The 22693-nt window shown below is 46.3% G+C and overlaps 2 protein-coding genes across 5 annotated transcripts in view; one reads left to right on the forward strand and one right to left on the reverse strand.

The window, feature by feature from the left end:
- Positions 1-22693, reverse strand: part of TFB1M (transcription factor B1, mitochondrial) — a 440085-nt gene that overhangs the window by 132924 nt on the left and 284468 nt on the right. The window lies entirely within an intron of this gene.
- Positions 8811-10013, forward strand: CLDN20 (claudin 20). Its single transcript, XM_078647012.1, has one exon. It carries the CDS (start codon positions 8966-8968, stop codon positions 9620-9622), a length of 657 nt encoding a protein of 218 aa, XP_078503138.1. The 5' UTR covers positions 8811-8965; the 3' UTR covers positions 9623-10013.

The raw sequence follows: 22693 nt of genomic DNA on the forward strand, positions 1-22693 counted from the left end.
GGTTTGTAAGGGATCTGCAGTTAGATCATGTCTCTACCAGACATGGTGTTACCGAAGTTAAGTAACTTGTCCGTCTAATAGAGATATCTAGTCACAGATTCCTTAACATTGAAATGATATCCAAGCAATACCATCCCCAGAGGAGGGGCTGCGGACAAGTTAGACCAGAACGTCCTGCAGGACAGAGTGGCCAAAAAGGCCGTCCTCTGCGGACTTGACCATCCAGGCAGTAGTGCTTCGTGAATGTGAGCAGAAAAGCCCACGGTGCTGCCTGACAAATGTTGCAACACCATGGTAGCAGCCTTAGCTCTGGTAGAATGAGCCCTTAAGCCTTCAGGAGGTTGCTATTTGTCCAGAGCATAGCAGATTTTTATGGAGAGTAAAACCCATTGAGAGATTGCAGATTTCTGCACTGCACAACCCTGCTTCACTCCCACATACCCCACCAAGAGTTGGTCATCCACCCGAAACTCTTTTGTGCGGTCAGGATAGAATGACAATGCTCTTTTTGGGTCCAGACGGTGGAGTCACCCCTCTTCTTTAAAGGGGTGCCGAGGAGCGTAGAAAGTGGGCAGGGTGACAGATTGTCCAACTTGGAATGGTGTGACCACTTTCGGTAAGAAAGAGGTCCTAGTGTGAGGCACCAACTTGTCAGGAAAGATGGTCGGGTAAGGAGCCTTGGATGACAGAGCCTGCAATTCGTGCATCCTCCTGGCAGATGTTATTGCCACTAAAAAGGCTGTTTTGATGGTAAGCAGTTGGAGGGGGCAGTTGTGAAAGGGTTCGAAAAGAGCACACATCAGGAAGGTGAGAACCAAATTAAGATCCCACTGAGGAATGTTGAAAGGGGCAGGTGGAAACATATGTACAACCCCATTGAGAAATCTATTTACAATAGAGGATTTAAATAGAGAGGGTTGGTCTGGCAGCCTCAAAAAGGCAGACCGGGCCGATAGGTAACCTTTGAAAGTGCCCGAGCACAGCCCTGCTGGGCAAGGGTCAGAATAAAGAGTAAGACCTGAGAGGGATGCAGTTAGAGGATCAATAGATCTTTCTGTACAATATTTTACAAATTTGTTTCACCAGCAGGCATACACGCTCTTGTTGAAGGGCCGCCTGGCTCCCAAAATAACATTGCAAACTTCGGGAGGAAGGTCGAACTGTCACTGCCACCGCTCACACTACACGCAAGAAGGCGTAGAGTGTCAGGTTCGGGTGGAGGACCCTCCCCTGTTGATGTGACAGAAGCTCCTCCTGAAGGGGCAGCCTGATTGGAGGATCAATGCTTAATTGGAGAAGTTTGGGATACCAGACTCTCGGTGCCAAGTCCGGAGCAACAAGAATGCCTTGGGCCCGGTCGCTCCAGATCTTCTTGAGCATTCTGGGCAGGAGTGATATGGAGGTAAAGGCACAAATGAGGCTTGAACCCCACTCGAGACGAAAAGCGACTCTGAGCAAGAGCCGCCTTGGAAACCCCAGGGTGCAAAAATGCTGACATGGCGCTTTCTCTGCGGAGGCGAACAGATCTAACCAAGGCCCTCCCCACCGATGAAAGAGACCTTCTGACACCTCCGAAAGCAGACACCATTTATGATACACTAGGCATCGACTGCTGAGTTTTCCACCCTGGCGTTCAGAGAACCTGCCAGGTGTTGAACCACCAGGGATATGTCCTTCTGTTATAGCCATATCCAGAGATCCGGGCCTCTTGACAAAGGGTCCATGACCCCTCCCCGCCCTGTTTGATGCAGTACCACATGGCGGTAGTGTTGACCGTGAACACTTGAAACAGTTTTCCCTTTATTGAAGGAAGAAAGACTTTGAATGCCAAACTAATCGCTCAGTGTTCCAGTAAGTTGATGTGGAGTCCAGATTCTGCCGGAGACCAGAGTCGTCTGATCTCCACCTATCCCAAATGGCCGCCCCCATCCGAGGAGTGATGGATTGATTGGGGAAGGCAGAGGGGTCTGCCCCTGACCTCGTAGCGGTTGGTAAGCCACCCCTGCAGATCCTGTTCAGGTCCCTCCAAGATCTGAACCATGCTGGAGAGATTCCACTGATGTCGCACCCACTGGAACTTCAGGTCCCACTGCAGAGCCAGAATATGCCATCTGGCATGAGTCAAAAGCAGGATGCAGGAGGCCATGATGTCCAGCAGCCTCAGAGTCATTCTCATCAAAGTGCGGGATAGAGACTGAAATATCGGTATCATTGCCTGAATATCCTGGTCTTGCTGTTCGAGAAGATAAGCCCAAAACTGCACTGTGTCCAGAACAGCTCCGATGAAATGGAGCGTCTGAGAGGGAGTCAGGTGTGAATTTGGTACGTAGATAGTCAACCTCAGTGAATACAGGAGGTTTGCGGTAGTCTGGAGTTGGGAGATGACAGCCTGGGGCGAACTCACCTTCAACAACCAGTCGTTGAGATAGGGGAAGACTAGCACCCCTGTTCTGCATAGATGTGCTGCGACTACCGCCATCAGCCTAGTGAAAACTCGAGGGGCGCTGGTAGGGAACACGATAAATGAAATTGCTGGTGGCCTACCATAAACCGCACATAGCGCCAGTGGGCAGGAAGGACAGGAATGTGAAAATAAGCATCCTGCAAGTCCAATCCAGTCTCCTGGGTCGAGGGAAGACAAGACCTAAGCCAGAGTGAGCATCTTGAACTTTTCTTTTTTGAGAAAGTAGTTGAGGGCTTCGAGATCCAGGAAAGTACGAAAGCTCTTCTCCTTTTTTGGGACTAGATAGTAGTGGGAATAACAGCCACAGCCTACTTCTGGCGCCAGAACCTTGTCGATGGCTCCCTTGGCCAAGACAGTCATGACTTCCTTCTGAAGCAGAGTCAAGTGATCCTTTGTCAGCCGGTCGTAATTTGGAGGCATGGATGGAGAGGTAGTCTCTAAGCCTTAGAGTCTAAGGGGACTATCTGAAGAACTCACGTGTCCGACATGATGTTTGGCCAGACTAGGAGATTTTAGAGTTTGAGGGGGCAGGGGGGTTAGTGGACTGACCTAACTTCTAGCCGCCTGACCCATGGGGTCGGAACGAGCTGTGCCCAGGGCCGCACAGAAGTTGCTGATCTTGCGCAGCCTTGTGGCTGGGGTATGGCTGGCACGGCTGAAAGCCCCCACGAAAGGGTCGAAAAGCAGATGAGTGACGTGTGGCCACTGAGAGGCCCAAGGACTTGGACGTAGCCTGCGAGTCCCTAAATTGCTTTAGGGCCATGTCTGCTTTGTCTCTGAAGAGACAGGTGCCATCAAAGGGCATGTCCATGAGGGAAGCCTGGACATCCCCAGAAAAGCCAGAGGTTCTCTGACAGGCATGGCGTCGAACAGCCACCGTCAATGACATCACTCTGCCCAGCTAGTTGGTCATGTGGAGCCCACAACTAATGGCGAACTTTGCGGGATCTCTCTATTCTGATCCCGCTGGGGAGAAGATGGCTCGGGCCTCCTCCGAGACCTGTGGCAGCACTTGCGCAAGCGTTTCCCACCGGGAGTGGGAATAATGGCCCAATAGGCATGCAGTGTTCATCGACCTCAATGTAAGGCTGGCGGAAAAAAGATTTTCTTACCCCAACTATCCAGCCTCTTGGATTCCATGTCCAGAGGTGCGGAAGGGAATGCACCTAATAAGGTAGAGGCTTGGACTACCAAGCTCTTGGGGGTAGGGTAGTTGGTGATGAAATTTGGGTGGTGGCGGCGGAGATTGTCCTATTCACAGGAGCCCCTGTGCTGGGCTTGGACCAGGTTCCCAGAAGGACATCAGTCAAGGCCTCATTGAATGGAAGGAGGAGTTCCGAGGAGGAGACCGCCGGCTGAAAGACCTCAGGCAAGATGTTCGTCTTGACTTCCACCGAAGTGAGATGAATTTCCAGGGCCTCAGCTGCCCTTCTCACCACCACATCATATGAAGCGCACTCCTCCGTAGCCACGGTAGGGGGAGAAAGCAGGACAGAATCTGGAGAGGTGCCCAGTCCACTGGCCTCACCCAATTTCTCATACTAGTCCATTTCCTGTTCAGGCTTGTCTTCTAAAGGGTCCACTAACCCCTCCCGATCTTTCTCCATTCCTAGCCCTGCAAAATAAGGCTGAGGAATTGACCTAGGACCCAAGGGTGCTGTCGGAGCCGGAATCAGCGCCGGTAGGTGCCGATCCAGCTTGTCGGAGCTAACAATGGGCCTGGCGCTGCCAGTGGGCGTCGCCGGCATTAGGAGTCTCAATGTCGGGGCCAGTGCTGGAAAAGTTATCAGTGACATGAATAGCGTTGGTGCGGATCCATTGGGGGTCATCGATGCCAGGCTGCAGCTGCCTGCGTGGAACGCAATGGAGCCCTCTCTGTGCCTGAGGAGCCTGAAGGCATGCCGGAAGTTTAGGCCGCCCAAATATGAGGCACATGGTGCCATAAAATTCCTTTAGTTGGGCGGGGGTCCCTCCGAGCAGACTGGGAAGAGCAGACCCAACCGAGGTGCAGGTTCAGTCGAACGAGGCCTAGAACATCAAGACTCCTCCATCACGACAGCCGACCGATGGGGAGAGGTTGAAGCACTCTTCGACTTCTTGTGCTTTTTGTGCTTCTTACCTCACTGACTCGAAGACTTCGAGTAGGAGGACGAAGACTTAAGGCTCCTAGGGCGGTGCCCAGACCTTTCTCTCGGCGGGGACCGAGAACGAGACCTCAGGGTCAAAGGATGCAGTGCTGAGCGCTGGGCAGCAAGTAGCTTTAGGGGCCGCTCTCTCAAAGCTTTTGAAGTCATGGCTCGGCAGTTGGAGCACAACTTTGAATCATGGTTGCGCTCCAGACACCAAAAGCCCACCAGGTGCGGCTCTGTTACCGACATGGCATGGTGACAGGCACCATAAGGCTTGAATTTGCAAAAAGTAAAAAAAAAAGTCCTGTCAAAAAGTGACAGAGAGTAGCTGTCTTCACGGATCTGCGCTAACTGGCGTGGAAAGAAAAGAACTGATGTCAGCACGCTGAGGTTGAGCCTATATAGGTGACGCGGACGTCACACCGGTGGAGATGACGTCATACAGAGCCAACTAACACCACCTACTCGCGCACAAGGGTATTGTTCGAAGGAAAATCTTCCAGATCCAGTCTGATGCCTGGGAAATTCAAAGGTAAGGAATCTGTGGCCATATGTCTCTATCAGATGAGCTTTGTTTGGTACACCCACACAATTTGTGAGCAATACAGATTAATTTCAAAAGAACACATTTCTTTCCCCATTATTAAATCTAAAGGATCTCAACCAGTTTGTTCTTTGTGGATATTTCAAAATGGAGAACATTATTAGTCTCAGAAAAATTCTCTTACCAGTGAACTGAATGCTGCAATTAGATTTGAACGAAGCTTAGTCAAGTCCCTACCATTCTTTTTTTGTTCTTTTAATTCTTTGTATTGAACTTGCAGATGCAATACACACATCATTAATCAACTGTAGCAGTCATAACATGTATAGAGTAAAAAGCATTCTCATCCCTTCATCCCCTTCAGTTCTTAATGCCCCCGCCCAACCTTCCCTTCCCCCACCCACCTATTGTCTGGCTAAATGTTTCAGGTCATCCAAGTTCGGGCTGGCACTTTGCTCCATGATTTACTTTATTTATATTGTGTAACATTTCAGATCCCCCTGTATTCCCCCTACCATTCTTTCTTCTTCCAATGCCTAGTGTATCACCAAACTGTTAAAATTGTCAGTGGCAGCTCTCAGGTCCCAGGGACTGGGGATGGTGGTATTCTTGGACGATATATTTCAGGCCAGGAACATAATCTCTTGCTGCGACACGTACTAACAGCCATAGAGGTGGTTCAAACATTGCATTTCATCACAAATGTAGAGAAGTAGGATTTCAAAAAGAACTGAATTTCTGGGGATATAATAGATTCAGATAGGGAGATTCCCTTACTTTCAGATTCAAAACTGTCCCTAGGTTTACTATTAAATTCAGATGCAAATCTCTGGGTTTGGGGTGCCAGGCATGGCATCTTCTCGACTAGAGGAATTTGGTCCAAGAGGAAGTTGTCAATGCACATAAACTGCTTAGAGCTTCTTGCAGGCTCCTCTGCGGTCCAGAGCCTCGTAAAAAAACAGGATCATATGTGCAGTTCTCCCATTCATGGTCAATCTGTCAGGTATATAAACATAGTGGAGGGGTACGAGATTTTAAGCCCTGAGGAGAATTGGTCCGGGCACTGTGGGGGTTCTGTTTCCACCAGCGGATATCACCAATGGCAGAGAATCATCCGGGACCATGCAACATGGTGGCGGACTAGTACTCAGGGAATCTGCATGACAACAGCATAAGGCATGTGATGGTCAGGTTTTCAAGACACTGAACTACATTTGAGAACCGTTCAATATAGTGCGGTTTGCATCCTGGTTGACAGATCAGTTACAGAGGTATTTCTGCTGAAGACCCAATCTGGAAGCTTTAGTGACTGACGTTATTCTTCAGGATTGGCCTGGTGAAAATAACTATGCTTTTCGGTCTTTTGTCATTATACGCAGGTGTGCGGCGCAGACTTACAGAGAGTTGTTGAAAGTGATCTTGACATTACCTCTTTGGATGTCGCAGCCCGGGTACTCCTCCTTTCTGGAGCTCTTGGCAGACTGTCGAATTCATCTGCCAATCTTCTCACAAATATTGAGGGGCCCTCATCAGATAGTGTCAAAGGACATCAACAGATCTTTTTAAAGTAAGAGCTGCAACACCACTGCAATCCAACTCCCAGAGCTGATAATCCAGGACGTTTGTCTCTTTATGAATTGATGGTTGTGGCTGTTTGATGGCTTGATGATGCTGGTTGTGGCTGTTTGCTGTTCTCGAGTCCAGTCAAGTTGTTTTTCTACTTCTGTGGTTGAAATGCTTATGTCTTATTAAATTCTTAGTAATTGAAAAAAGTTTTCCGGCTTCCACGTTAAGAGGCCATGTTCTTCTGATGATGACTGCATGCTGCAGATGATGACTGGAGAGTGCCTGTAGTTGATCGCACTTACTCATTAAGGTTTTGGTGTTTTCCTTGCTCACTCCTCTTCTGTACCTGATCATCCCACGTGGCTACCACAGAACACCCTCCACAGCATACCCTACATAGCAAGAGCAGGGAAACCTATAGACATAGACATTGGGCGAGAGACAAACCACTTCAAAGGACAAATGAGATGTCAGTCTCGGCCCAAGGCCTAGATGATTAGCACTTCACTGAAGCTTTGTCGTTCCCCTTTACCACCTTGAAGGTGAATGTCTGAGCAGGCCTGAGGGCTGTCATTTAATAATTTAAGGACTTGCATGTAGCTCACAAATGGCACATTTTCAAACACATTTCCTTACTTTCGGCTAGTTTGGAGAACTTTGTGGTGTCACATAGTCACAGCAGACAATCATCACATCACCATTCAACTCCTGTAATATACTAAACAGCTTTCACCCAACCTTTAATATATTTAAAATTCACACTGCAGATATAAAGCGGATACTTTCCCAAAGAAGCAGCAGATGCCAGTTAAATGAAAGCACGAAGGGGTAAATGAGATTTTTCAACTACAGTTGCCCGCAACAAGGTATTATGCTGCGCCAACTTGGCCAACATTTCAGTGCATGAAGAGGCCAACTTCTCAGCGCCCTATACACTGCTCAGGCCTCACATGCACAGGGGTTGGCCTAGCTCACTTTTTTAGTTACAGCCTTACTTTCCAGCAATCTCATTTACTATTTTGAGAGCTATCAGTTGGCAGAGAAAACATCGGATGACTTTTGCTGCTTTTAAGTGAAATAAAAACCAAATCTAAATAAACTGAAAGGGTGAATTTGAGAACTATATTCTTAGAAATTAATAGTGGCAAGTCAATATATGGTTACGCTGCTGCCTTCAAGGTTGAGCAAGAGCTTTCCGTGTAAACAATGTGGTTCACGGCTTTCACTAATCTCTCGCTGCAAAATAAATGCATTTCTCCTTTACCTATTATATTATAGAATGGTACAATTGGAAGTGGGGTGTAGGTGTAAAATGTGCCTCTTTTTCCCATCCCACTGAGGCACTGTTGAAGGTACCTGCACTAAGAGTAAATGCCAACGTCGGTACCTTAACTGACAAATAGAGACCAGATATGGAGGCATAATTACATTTGGAGGGTTTCCAAAATGTGTCAACCTTTTAAAAAAAATAACCCAGTGCTGCAGAAATTCAGAGCATAAGGCAGGCGTGCATCTCCACGGGATCTGCCGCCCCCTCGTCCACAGCGGCACGCACACGTCTTCTGTTGTGCGTGCACTACCTGCTAATGTCTTGGGGCTGCAACGCCAGGCACGCAGCGCAGGCTATCGATTTGTTTCTGAAGAAACGCGAGTCCCTCGGCGGACGCCGCAGGCTAGCCTTCTTTTATGTCGGCGGTGGCGTGCCCCCTCGCGCCACCTCAGCTCTCAAGACGCCCCGCTCCGAAACAAAACCCACGTAATGCCGAGTGAGCGCGCGCGCCGCAAGCTGTCACTCGCTTAATGCACTTGATGATTTCTATCATAATAGCGTGGCAATTAAATGGAGGGGAGGTGTGTGCGTTGGAGGGCTGGGTAGGTGGAGGGTTTCTACATATATCCCATCTCTATAAATATTGGCTTGGGGAAATCATTTGTGAATGCAAAATTGAAGGGAAAAAAAGCCCAGGCGCCAGAGTGCTGTTCGATGCTCAGCTGTTGTTCGCCACTTCGCATTAATTTGAGGGCTGCGTTTGGACGCTCTTTTAGCGACTGCCGCTCTGATTTTTGACTCAATCTGTTCATCTTGGTTTTCTCACTCCTTTTTTTTTCGTCCTCTCTTTCCCGCCCCCCCCCCCCTCCCCACCGCTTTCATCCCGCTCCTCACAGACCTCTTTGCCTTGAAAGCAATCAGCGACAGCAGGTGCCTGCGTTTCCATCGGAGAGGAGTGGGCAGCAGCCAGGCGGTGACCACAGATAATCCCCATGGCCTCGGCAGGGCTGCAGATCTTCGCCTTCCTGCTTGCCCTGCTCGGAGCCTTTGGAGCCATCGCCGCCACCTTGATGCCCAACTGGAAGGTCAACGCGGACACGGGTGCCAGCATCATCACGGCCATCACTCAGATGCAGGGGCTCTGGATGGACTGCACGTGGTTCAGCACGGGGATGTTCAGCTGCACTGTGAAGTACTCCCTCCTGGCCCTCCCCGTTTACATCCAGGTGGCGCGGACCACCATGGTCCTCTCCTGTGTCCTAGCCGCTTTTGGCCTCTTCATCTCAGCTGCTGGCATGAAGTGTACTAGTTTGGGAGGGGACCGGGAGACAAAAAGCCTAACTGCCTTTGCTGGGGGCATCTGCTTCATCTTGGCGGGGGTCTTCGGCCTGATACCAACATCATGGTACACAAGAGAGATAATTTCTAGTTTTTTGGACCCAATGGTCCCAGAGAGCAACAAGAATGAACCAGGTGGAGCGGTGTACATGGGATTTGTTTCAGCAGGGTTCCTACTTGCTGCAGGTCTGGTTTTCTGCACATCTTGCCTCAGGAAGCAGCAAGAAGACTGGAGATGCACCTCTAAGAAACAACCTCAACCCGCCACGCAACCCCCAGAAAATGGTTACAACCTGCAGGACTATGTGTAAACACAGGGACCCGGACAAGCTGTGGATCTGTATGCTGTGGCTTTGCTTACTTTAAATATTGCTAAATATCAAAAATTATATATTGATATAACACTTTTTTTATTTCAAAAACATTCATGCAAGAGATTTACTTAAATGTTGTGAAGATATATTTTTCGCTCATGCATTTGTATCTAAAGATAAATCTAGAGAGAACCAACGAACCTGCTATTTATTGTCCTGCTTATTTTTCAATAAAGCTGCTACATGTAAGACAAGCAAGGGAAAAAAGAGAACAGATGAAGGTGGGTGCCTTTAATTTAAAGTAAAAATGTATGTGTACTTATATTTGTATAAATGTGAAAATACAGGCATGCACCCATACATGTGTATTTTAATTCACAAAAAAAGATGTTAGGACATGCAACAGTGCACCACTTTTGTAAATCTTCTGTGCGGAGACTAAAATTAAACCACAAAAGCTTTATGTTAGTTTAGATTTCTTGGCCACAAAGTTAGAAGGTTAATCTGTAACATTCAATGTGATCAATTTGAAGGTCAAAAATACATAGTAGTCATTAATCAGATATATTTATGCAAAATTAAGAAGCTATCATTATCAAACAAAAAGTTCAGGAAAAGACTTTTGAGAGTTGCAACCCCAATATAATGCCTTCCCTCATTACTTTTCACATGATACATTGCACTCTCCCGCCATATTTACAAGCGCTTAGAAGCCAGATCCACCTCACAGCTTCACAAGAACATTCCAAGTGCTAGGATTCCATCACCGTGTACCTGCGGGATTTTCCTAGTAAAGGACACAGTTCAAGCATGTTTCCACAAACACTTGATGTTCTTGCATCTTTATATTGAAATGTCATTCTTCTGGTGTTCTTGACATTTAACTTTACTGTTTGTGTACATCAAATTCTTTCAGATGAATTAAAGTGCATTACTGTGAGGCACACTTAGAACTAAAATCTGGTATACTGAACGCACATCGACAACATTCAAAATAGGAGACCTAATTTGGCCTTAACATAACTTTTGAAATATTGTTTTTTTTTGCTACATTTTGGTTTGCTGTAAGACTAAACAACACATGATGCTTTCAAGAGTGCATTGTAAACAGATTCCCTGGTCCATGAGCCATGCTATGTCAAATGTATAGCTATTGAAATGGATTAACAGGGTCACATATTTCCGACTATTTTAAACCGTTCAATAATTCATTCTGATCGACATTTATCACTATATGACTGATTCACAAAAAATTTTGCCGAGAAAAAAGATACTCTAATAAGTTTATTCCTATATTTGGAATAACTCTCTCTGGCGTTTGAGGAATTCACGAAGAATTCGTGGAGTACTCCTGGGAATGTACATTATTTTCAGTTTCCCATTAGTGATTACATACATGGTCTTTTCTGTAGGAATACATTTCTGCATGCAGAAATATGACAGTCAAGCACATTTGAACTTGTAAACTTTTTTTGTGTGACTTCCGAGAACATAATTTTCCTTTTGGAGAACCTCTTCTCTTACATATGAACACTCGGGGTGTGAGCTTCTCGTTCTCAACCTGAACACAAACAATCACCTAGGGAAAGTACATTTCCATGTGTTTTCAAGGCGGAAACTACCAGCAAACGTTTTGTGAATACTCAAAAAACTTCTACATTTGTGAGTAATTCAAACCTTTCCTAGTGTATCACACAAGGAATTAAAGCATACTTGCCACTACATCTAAACTTGCTCATGAGAAAAGATCACCAAATGCATGGACATGCTATGCCACGAGAGTATCCAGGAAATTAAAATACCCCCACTTTGAAACAAAGTCTTATGGCACCAAGCAAGTGAAGCAAGTCATCAGAACTCTCCCAGATGAGCTCTCTTGTCTCTTCGAACCAAGCATCTACCCATTCATACATTCATCCACCCGCTGATACACAACATTTCAAATGTACAGTCATTGATTCATTCTTTCATCCATATTTCAGTCTTTCACTAGTCCGATCCCTCCGTCCATCTATATACCCATCCATATCCAAACCTATCCACCCATCTATTCAGCCTTTCAATCATCGATCATCCACCCTTTCATTCACTCATTCATACATTCTTTCACTCATCCACCCATCCTATCACTCATCCACATTTTCACTCATCCATCCATCCTTTCATTCATCATCCATCCACCCTTTCACTCATGCATCAATTCTTTCAGTCATCCATCCTATTTTGATATTTTGCTCTCTCTGACCCCCAGTTAAATGCAAGTAAAAGTCCTAAACATTTTAGGACGTGTTAGGCATTTCTGCCGCTGGCCGGTTTCAGTTTCAGGCATGAGCGGGCAGGTTCCTTGAGAATCCTCCAGTGCCGACCTGAGGGGGTGGGGCATATTACTGACAGACAAGGCACTCCATCAGAGTCAGAGGGGCCCAAGTGTGCATGTAGGGTTGGAGGGCGGCCTCTCTCTGGCCTGCCCGACATGTGCACTAGAGTCTTCCCCCTCCAGTATACTGGAGCCCGGGATGACTCATAGCCACAGCCCCCCCCCCCCCCCGGCTCAGTGATGAGCGTTGCAGTTTCCTGCCCCAGCCAATCCAGGTGGTGCTGTGACAGCAGAAGCAGCGTCTGGATTGGCTGCAGCCCGGTATGACTAACACTGGGGGGTGGAAGGGTCAGCATGCACTGGGGGGGTGGGCTTCTACTCCTTGCCGCTCTCGTGCTTGCTGGATCTGAGCAGGAGCCTAGAACCAGAGCCCGCTTGCTGAGCTGGTGCGGAAGAGGAGCAGTACGCCGCCTCCTTCTTCCATAGGGACATCGTCGCCTACTCGCCTTCCCAGCACTGGATCCCAGCAGCACCATGTCAGGGGTGCCCTCAGGACTGGGTGCGCTGCTGGCGGCCGCTCCATACCTTCTCCACGAGCTGTTTGTCACAGGTAAGAAGTGGCCGCATGTACACTGGGTAGGTAGGGTGGGAGAAAAGGTGGGCTGTGGTGTGAGAGCGTGAAAGGCAGACAATTTTTTCAGCAACCCCACTGTTCTGACAGGCCCGGGCTGTGTTTTCACTAACGTGTGTGGGGCCTGGGCTCTTGAATGTCTATGATTGTTACTTGCTTGTGATGCCCGGGTATTGTTTTAGGAAGGGAACACGGTATTGGCCCTGAATATACGCTATAGTCTACCATCTAGTAATACACTGCGTGACCTCTGCTACAAACTTCCCCAAAAAATGAGATTTTCTTTGCAGTTTCGTTTTAAACACTTTCAAACTTTTTGCAATCTGTGTACTTTTCCACCAGTGGCATTGCTGTGAAATGAGTTGCTACCAGCGTGGCAGATTTCGACTTGAGAAAAGTATATTCTGCTCTGCTTTCTTGTGAAATGCAACGTCTCCTAATTACCTTGATTTTAACTACTATAATTTTAATGAACAGCCTCTGAAACTGTTTGGGATTAAATTGTCATCTGTCATGGATTTTCTCTGACTGCTGGAAACCAAGGGCTGCAGGTAGTGAAAAAAGTCAAGATGCGCAGGGCATGATGCATGTAATGTTCCGATAAAGGGAAGGAAGGAAAGGGTTATGTCAACCGTGCCAGATTTCCAAAATAAGCACAACCACTTTCTAAGGGTTAGTAAACATCCGAGCAAGATACCTATATGTTTCACTATTACGGTCAATGAGTGGTAGGAGTTGTAGCTGGTTAGTGTTTTTTTTAAGGCATTGTGATGTACTATTCTTTAAAGAAGTGTGTGTTCAAATCTTTCCTACACTGCAGCATTCTTAGGATGGTGTTAATGAATATGAGGATGTTGTTCCACATACTGGGTGTAGAGATGGAAAAGGCCTGCTGTCTTGTTTTTTCTTTTTTACACTTCTTGGTTTTCAGACTGATAACATCCCAAGCCCTCCTTATTTATCGGGCTTCCACGCTTCGCTATTTACCCCAAACCTTTACCAGCCACCACTTTGAAATGTTACCAACCGCCACTGGAATAAGGAAATGGTGCAAAGTATACTGGGAAAAAACAGACAAGAGAAAATGGCATAGGAAAAGAGGGAATGAGTCAAAGAGCACAAAAGAGACAGTTGGGTGGGAGATAGAAGTCATGAGCGAGAGAGGAGAGTAAAAAAATGGGAAGTAAAAGGACATAGGAGGAAAAGAGGGACAGATGGAAAGGAAATATAGAACAGAAAACTGGAATGTAGGTGGGTGACTGGGAAGAGAAAATGAGAGCTACACACTCAACCCTTCCACACAGTGCACTCCCATTTCTAAGATTATATCACCACTTATATCATTGATGAAGTAGAATATGTGATGTTCCTTAAGGAACAGTGAGAAGTTTAGCTTGTAGAGCACCAGAGCTTCCAGTTCCTAAACTTTTATAACTTCAACATTTTCCAAAATCTTTAGTAAATGTCATTGTTTTTTAAAAGTCATATTGAAAGTTTTAAATAAAAAGTACGTAATAAAGTTATAAAGGTACTAGCTATATATTTAAGAAACCCACACTGGTGATAGAAATGTATTTGAGATATTTGTGTAGCAATAACAGTTTGCCTGCTGATGAGCCGATCCTAGGAGAATTCAATATTCGCTTCTTGGCAGGCACGATCTAACACGTGATAAGAACACGACAACTAAACTATTGGGCGCCCCTTGTGCGCAGGACATTTCAGAAAAAATAAGCACAAAGGATTACAAATAAAGCCTTGAAGAAGTCTCGTGGAGACGAAACGCTCCGCGTCGGCTATGATCATGTATCATGTTTTTAACGATTAAATGAAAATATCACCTATCAAAATAAAGAAATAAGAAAAGTTTTTTGAAAAAACGAAGTCTTCAGCAAACTCTTTGGGCTTTAGGAGTATATATTTTTATGTGTTTGATGTTATATTGCATTTTCAAAAACTGTACTACTTTATCCTCTGATACTTGAAACTTATTGGTATGTGCTGAGCACTTTTTGTCCATAGTACTAATTTTGGTTTTCCAAAGTGCAATGTAATTATAGGAGCTGTAACTCAGCAATAGTGGCACTTCCGCTGGGATATTTTTATAGGACACGAAGTTACCTTTCTCCGTCACTCAGCTACCCACAGGGGCAGTCCCAAAACGTGTGTAACAGGAATCGACCTGGGGCGAGCACAGGAATAAGTCTGGCAAATAGATTCACGCCATTGAGTTCACTAGAGGGATGTGATTGACGGTGCGCTAGCTCAGAGGCTATGGACGTTTCACCACTGAAGGGGGAGGCATGGCCTCTGGACCCGGGACCTAAACAGTGTAAGGGGTGTAATTTCATCTCGCAGAACATCGCACGGCTTGTGAGCAAGACCGAGGATCCTAACTAGTGACTCATTGTTAAACACTTTGATGTGATATGCCTCCAGGAAACTTAGGCTGTGGATAATAGATTTCACTTGGAAAGCTACAAAACCTTCGTGCCAGCCACCCCTTCTAGGTTAGGACGAGCCAAGGGGAGTCTTGTAATCTTTGTCTCAGTAGAAGTTCGAGGTAGCTCCGTCGTCTCGCTCTACACTTCTTCCACCCTACTGCTGATGCTGCTTTCGAGTGGAAAGAGTATGCTTTTGCTCTTAAACTTTCATAATGCCGGAGCTGCCCACAGCGAAGAACGCAATATAACACTGCTGGGGTCTGTATTATGGAACATCATTCTAAGGGGGCAGAGCTACCATAACATCTTTTTAGCAGGGGATTTTAACAATCATATGTGCGGAGATTAGGCTTGGGGGGGGGTGTAAGCCATGGGTTGTGCGCAAGAAGCTGGTTTGCACATGGAACATTCCCCTCAGGGAATCAAACTTAATGCCATATTGCATGAATTCCACTTAACCTCGGCAATGAATAAAACGGACATTGTCCCAACATTAATCGGGAGAGGGTGTGACTCTTTTATTGATTTTACCTTTGTCTCCGCCCCATTTTCCCCCCTGATTAAGGCCTTTTCTGTTAAGGCGAGCGCCCATAGTGACCATAATCCCATATGTGTCTTAATAGAATGGCCCTGAGTTAACAAGTCTACCAAGGAGGCCTTGGGAGCACCTCTAATAGCCCTGGATAGTGGGAAGAGATTAAAGTGGGGTCAAATTGTTCAGGAGAAGTTTCCATGAATCTCTTTTAATACAGTGTCACAAGGAGTTTGCCATCAGCCCAGATAGCGAGACCGCCCCAACAGACATTATGGATGCCTTTGGAAGTATTTTCAGTGCCATAGTGAAGCTACTAGGGGCCCCAGGGGGTGCACTATGCATTTAGGACCGAGATGGTTTGACAATGAGTGCTCTTGTGTCTCCAGAAAACTGAAACAGGCCCTGGGAGTGATGCCTCGTGACCAGGTGGCTGTTAAGAACCTTAGGAGAGTCTACAAGATTGCCTTAGCAAAGCGCAAGTCTGCCCTGAAGGAAGAGGCCTGGTCAGAACTAGTAGAGGCCAGTACCCTGAGCAATAGCTCAAAGTTTTGGAGCATCATTAATAGACCATTTTAGCAGGAGACACTGGCAACCTAATGGATGCCCACATGCTAGAGGAAGACTGGTTAAACCACTTCGAGGGCATTTTCCAGACTGATACCGTGCCGACAGAAGGTCAAGAAAGGGAGGAAGGCAAGTCTGAGGTTGTTTTTTCAGCTCAAGAGTTAAGAGATGGTTTTATAGGACTGCCCAAAACCAAGTCCCTGGACCCTGATGGGATTCCTCTAGACCTTTACATCGCAAAAGTGGAAACCTAGGTGCCTGTACTGACAGCAGTCATTAATGCATCGGTTCAGGCTGGTTGCCCAGATTCTTGGGCCCCATCGACAATTGTCCCAGTTTTTAACAAGGGAGATCAGGATAGCATTCCTTGCTATAGGCCTATCTCTCTTTTGGATTCAGTGGTAAAAGTGGTGGGTCGCATGGTTTTGGACAGACTTGAAACCTAGGCGGACGAAAATAACATATTAACCGAGGGGCAATATGGTTTCCGCCCAGAGCGTTCCACAGCAGAACAATGTTTAAACTTGTATATGGTTTTGAATAAGTACACTGTGGCTCTCTTTATCCATCTAGCTTTTATGGATCTGTCTTCAGCTTTCGATCTTGTTAACAGATTGAAGCTCTGGCAGATGAGGTCCCCTATTGGCATTGACAGGGACATTGTTTGTTTTTAAGGGACCTCCACAGAAACTCAAAAGCGATTGTCACCTATTCAAAAGATCTTAAGATAACTCACAAGTTTGATATTAGGAGAGGGGTGCACCAGGGGTGTATCTTGGCCCCCTTCCTTATTAATTTATATATTAACTCGTTGGAGAAGGCTCTCCTGGAGGCAAGAGCTGACTGCCCACATGTGGGCAAGCACAGCCTGCCGGTTCTCCTATATGCCGATGATGCTGTCCTCATGGCGAGGCCAGCCAGGGGGTTACACCTTCTGTTGAACTCCCTTGTTCAGTTCATGGAGGACCTGGATCAGCTGGTTAATCACAGCAAATCATTTGTCATGCAGGTGGGACCACGTATAGCAAAGCAGTTTATTTTTAAGATAGGAACCGTGTCAATCCAGACGACAAATGTCTTTTCTTACCTGGGAGTAGTGTTTGACGACGCTCCGAGTTGGTCCCCCCTGATTACCTGGAAGAAGGGGGATCTGGTCTGAGCGACCGCAGCTGTTTTTAACTTTGGTCTAGATTGGGGGGGGAGTGATAGGGGCCCTCTTGAAGATTTACAGAGCTAAATATATCGCAAAGGCTAGTTATGGGAGCGAGATATGGGACCACACTGGGACGGAGGGTCTGCAAGTTGCAGAAAACACTTTTCTGAGATGGGTATCTCATTACCAGACACCAGAGTGTCCTATCTTACGTCGTGCACCCAGCCCCGGTGGAATGCTTTTCTCTCAGACGAACTGGTGTTTCGTCCATTAGCACTGTGGTTAAAGATTTGGGCCAAGAAAGAAAACGCCCTTGGTAAGGATATTCTAAAGGATTGTCTTTCCCTTGACCATGTTAATTGCATCCATTGGCTAAAGTATGTAAGAGATGGCCTCCACAGCCGGGGAAGGGCAGATCTATTCGACAACCCAGAGAGTATATGTACTAGGGATTTCACTTGCATTGATAGAGAAGCAACAGAGGTGAGCAAGCCCAGTGTGCCCAGGGACAATGGGTTAAAAACTGTGCCAACTACTGAACCATATCTTTTAGGGATCAAAAGCAACCATGATAGCTTTCTATTGACCAGATTTAGGCTCGACCTCTTTCATTACCTCCTGGCCCAACCCCATGGCGCTCATAGAGGTCAGTGCCTCATGCCCTGTGGCTGCGACGGTCTGTCTCCTTAGGACATGATGCACTATTTAATGTTTTGTAGATTTTATGAGGTTACTAGAAATTCTTTTATCATTCCAATTCTTAACAAGCATTTGCAATGCAATAGGTCTCGCATTAGCGAGACTTTGAGCTACTGGCATTGTAAATTACAAACTTTTTATCTCTGTGTTGGTTTTGAAAACAGATAAATATAAGGCATTGTCATTTACAATGCAAATAGCTTAAACATTTGCAAATGCGAGACCTATTGTATTGCAAATGCTTGTTTTGCTTACTTTTGAAGTTTTTTTGCTCCCTCCTCATGAGAACATTTTACGCCTTCAGTGAGCTTACGGTTTGAGTTTCTGCCATGTGTTCTACATTGGTGCGAATGTGTAAAAGTTGATACAAATGCCATGCTTTGCTTATTTTTGTGCTTAATAAACATTGTCGGAGTTCCCCCAAAATATAAATAAACACATTCGCATAATCTTCATGATCACCTGTCGCAAGTTAAAGTTGCCCCTTTCATGGCCTTTCTTCCCCACTTACAATCTTGTGTAGAGACGGAACTGACAGCTGGATGTGGCTTGGTCTCTCCCTGATACCGGTTTGGGAAGTTGCTACATTTAAAAGCCATCTAAATGAAGAGTGCAACACAATAAGGAAGGGGGAGCTGCTTGAGTGTGAGGCAGCGCATCCTGTCCGGGAAGCTGAGCAAACAGGTTCCCACACAGGACGCTGCGGCTGCACGAAACTGCGCACCCTGCACACTTTCACTGGAAAGAAACGCTGAGCTTTAACGCCGGTTCTTGCACCCCAACCTGAAAAGGAAAGCAGTGCAGACCTTTTTGTAAGAGAATAGGGGTGCTACAGTGAGTAACGGTAGCAGAGGGTCACTGACCTTCCTGCTGTACTTGCGTGGCCATGGTCCGCCTCTCTCTCTCCGAGGCAGCAGAAGCCAGAAGTGCGGTGAGGATCCGTGGCAGGAGGATAGCGCAGATCACACCGAGCAGGTGCCAGGCTGAGAGCGCCCGGGCAATCAGCGTCTAAGATGTGCTAGTAGGCAGACGTAGCGATCATGCGCTCTCCACCTGTGCGCGCGCGTGCCTCCAGCCAGCAGAGGTTAGAGAGTGTGGGCAGGACGGGCGTGCTTGGTGCAGCCCGTGACCCGGACTCACAGCGAGGCCGCCTAGAGACACAGCACTGCTGATCCTCCGTGTGCTGGCTGTGGACCTTACAATTAGCTTTGCATCTAAAACACGTCTCACGTCTGTCTCTGCATGCTTTAGCGCTTTAAGCCACTTTTTGCACCAGTTATTACTAGTCATAGTGTGTAGTTGAAACTGGGCCGCTTTTTTGTATCGAAATAGGCACAATTAATACATTATTTTTTAATATTATGCATAATAAGTTTGAAAGAAATGGAGATGCGCAATTGAATAACCAGGAATGTGGTGCTCTGGTGCCGCACCAAAGTGCAATAACAAGCCCGCAAGTGGTGCGCGCGCGTGCCACAGCGAGGCATTTGTTTTCAATTATCGCGCCCATGTCTGGGCACCTTAATTGAAACCACATGGCGGCCGCTTGGGTAACCTACACCAATAGGCCGTGGGCGGAGCAATGCGCCCGCCTTTGGCCAATTAAGTGCTGTCTTTGTTAAAAAGATGCACGCAAAGGCCAATAGCGTGGGGCAAAACGAAAAGCACAAGCATAAGGGTGTGCAATTCTTAGGTTAGTTTTAGAAGCCCCTACATGCGCGCTGTTACAGGCTCGAGCTAAAAAGGCATGTTTTAGGAGGGTGAAACCTGCTTTTATCTTTTTACAACCGTACTATATATGCTCAGCTTTTTAAGGGCTGCTATGATTAACTTTGATAGTGGATTTATATTTAAACTGTAATTAGATCTTACTGGCCACTTTGTTTGGTTATTCTGTACATATGTGGGGTTTTATTGATGTTTGTATGACTTTTATGGTTTTATCTGAAAAACTGAATAAAGTTTGATTTGAACTTTTTATAGCACTAATAATGCCACAGGGACAGTGGAGGGCTTAACAGTCCTGAAAAGAGAATACATAAAAGAACCCAAGAACAAGGAGCAGGTGAACCATTCTTATGCATAGGCAGTCATATGGGATGGGAGCAGGCAATTATGAGCAAAGAATCACATTCTGGGAATATAATCTTGTAATTTTCTAACAGTGGCAGCAATTCAATTAGGGATAAAAGCAGGGGCAGCAACCTCCATTATAGCAGAGGAGTGTTTTTTTTAAAAACTTTTTTTTTTTTATTGTCCTCATTCACGTTCATGGTTTCTAGCTGCCAGGCAGCAGAAAAAAAAAAAAAGTAGTTGGGTGCATAGAGTATAGTCGTGCTGCCTCAGTCGAAACTGGCAGGGAAAACGAGCGGAAGGTGGTAACAGTTTCCCAACAACAACAACTGGCTCACGCCCGACAGACCAACTATGTTGCCCAAATGACAGATGACACCATTAAGCCGGTTACTATCATAGCTGATGCCGACAGATAGTCGGGCATTGCAGAGTGATTAAACCATGGCTGTGTAATCATCGGACCTGCGGGAAAAAAAAAAAAAAAACAGGTTCAATGTGACCAGTCCAACAGATGCCAAAAAGCTCTTTTGTTTTTCTTCCCAGCCCTGGCAAGATCTAGTTTCGAGATCTGAAGGATTGACTTACACCACTCGTGGAATGTAGGAGGGGATGCATCCTTCCAATGTTTGCAGATTTCTCTACGGGCCGCCAGAATGGAGTAGAATAGTAAGTTCTTTGCTGGACTACGAATCTGGTCCTCAACTCCAAAGATAACCATACAGAGATTGATCACTACATTTGAGCCCATGGAAGATGAAAGTTTACTGCTAATTAAGTCCCAAAAAGTCGCCAGCTGGGGGCAGTCGAAAAACATATGGGTATCCGGGGCCTCTTTTAAACCACACCTTGCACAATCCACAGGGCCCCCCAGAGAAAACTTGGACAACCTCTGTGGGGAGTAATATGCCCTATGTAGGGTGAAAAGATGGTTTCTGCGGAGCCAGGCTGGTTTAACTAAGTCCCATAGAACCCTACAGGAGGTTGGCCAGAGATCTTTCACATTCAAGCCTGGCATTGATTCTCCCCACAGTAGCTCTGGAAGGCGGAAGTTGCCATCGATCTCCTCTAATATAAAGTTGTACCACAAAGAGATCTCTTTTTTTTCTGGTGGTTTATTTACCAGAAGAGATTCGAGTTCACAGCCTCCTCCTGGTGGCAGGTTTGTTCGGCTTGCGGGTTGGGTGGTAGCAGCATGAGCCCAACTCGATATTTGTAAGTATTTAAATCTGGACAGGTTGGGCCCCACCTTGTTTAATAGATATTCCCAAGGAAGCAAGGTCCCTTCACAGAACAAATCTCCCCAGACAGATATTCCAGCCTCTCTTATCGGGAGTGCTAGTGCGTCACACGCCCAACTTGGAGACAGGGGTAGCTCCCAAATTGGAGCTCTGCTAGAATAATACCCCAAGTTAATTATAGATCTTATCTTTGCCCAAGTTCTTGCCAGGCCATAAAGCACCTTCAATTTTACCTTTTTAAAAAATTTGGGATCTCCAAACTTAAAGAGGTAACCAGATTGACCGACTCCCTCGCAGCACAAAAGAGCCAAAAACATGCTACCTACGCCCACATCTGTTGGTGTTTTAAGAAGCATGCGTGAGTGCGATAGAGCAGAGGAGTGTTGCCCCACTAAAATGACCCAGAGACGAAAAATAAATTGGTGATGAATTAACTTTATTAACATTTTTCGTCACCCCATCCAAAACCAATTGTCAGGATGGGAAAGGGCCTGCTGAGTGGCAGCAGGGAGGAGTGGTGGGCAGAGGGATGCCTGGGCACTGTTTAAAGTGTGTATGTCTCTTTAATTGGCCGTCTTGCGACTTTTTAAACATCTCAACCCAGCTGTCTTAGGACAGCTGGCAAAGTGTTGGTAGCCAGTGCCTTCGGGAGCACCGACAGAGGCCACTCCCTCCAATCCTGGCGCTTCTCTCATGCTGGTTAACAGCTTGAGGGATGCACCAGGATTGGATTATGTTGTTGGCTGAGGACCTGATGCCACAGAGAAGAGGAGGACCAGAGTGAGGACGACGGCTGATACACACTAAGTAGCTTTTTATTCTATTTATGTAATGTAATTTCCCTGCCCCCCATTCACAGTACTTTCCATAGCACCTGCATCTCACAACCGATGTCAGAGGTGTATCGTAGGCTTCTTCCATGTTGTTGTGCAGAAGAGAGCTCCAACCATGCAGTCTGCTCCCTCAGAGTGCAGGACATTTGTATTACTGTGAGTCGGCCAGGAATAAGGTGCCTTACCCAGATTTTGTAGGAAGTAGGCTCATTGTTTAGTTACCCCGCTGACATGGACACTCACATTGCATGATTCCTTGTAAATTAAGCCATGCTGCCTAAAGTTGTAGAATTTTCTGCATCTATGTAATTTACAAATGCTTTTATCATCTATACTTCGGAACGTCATGGAGACGACTCGTTCGAGGGTAGGCCACCCTGTAGACTGTCACTCATGCCAATGGATGCCCAAGTTACTCCTGACACTCGCTTCGCTCAGTTTCCCCTTTCCACCGCCACTCTCCTCAAGCAATTGTATAACAAGCATTTGCAATTTTAATAGGTCTCGCATTTATGAAAGTTTGAGCTATTGGCATTGTAAATGACAAAGCCAATAGCTTAAACTCTCATAAATGTGAG

This window comes from Lissotriton helveticus, chromosome 6, assembly GCF_964261635.1.
Source record: "Lissotriton helveticus chromosome 6, aLisHel1.1, whole genome shotgun sequence".
In the NCBI taxonomy this organism is placed as follows: domain Eukaryota; kingdom Metazoa; phylum Chordata; class Amphibia; order Caudata; family Salamandridae; genus Lissotriton; species Lissotriton helveticus.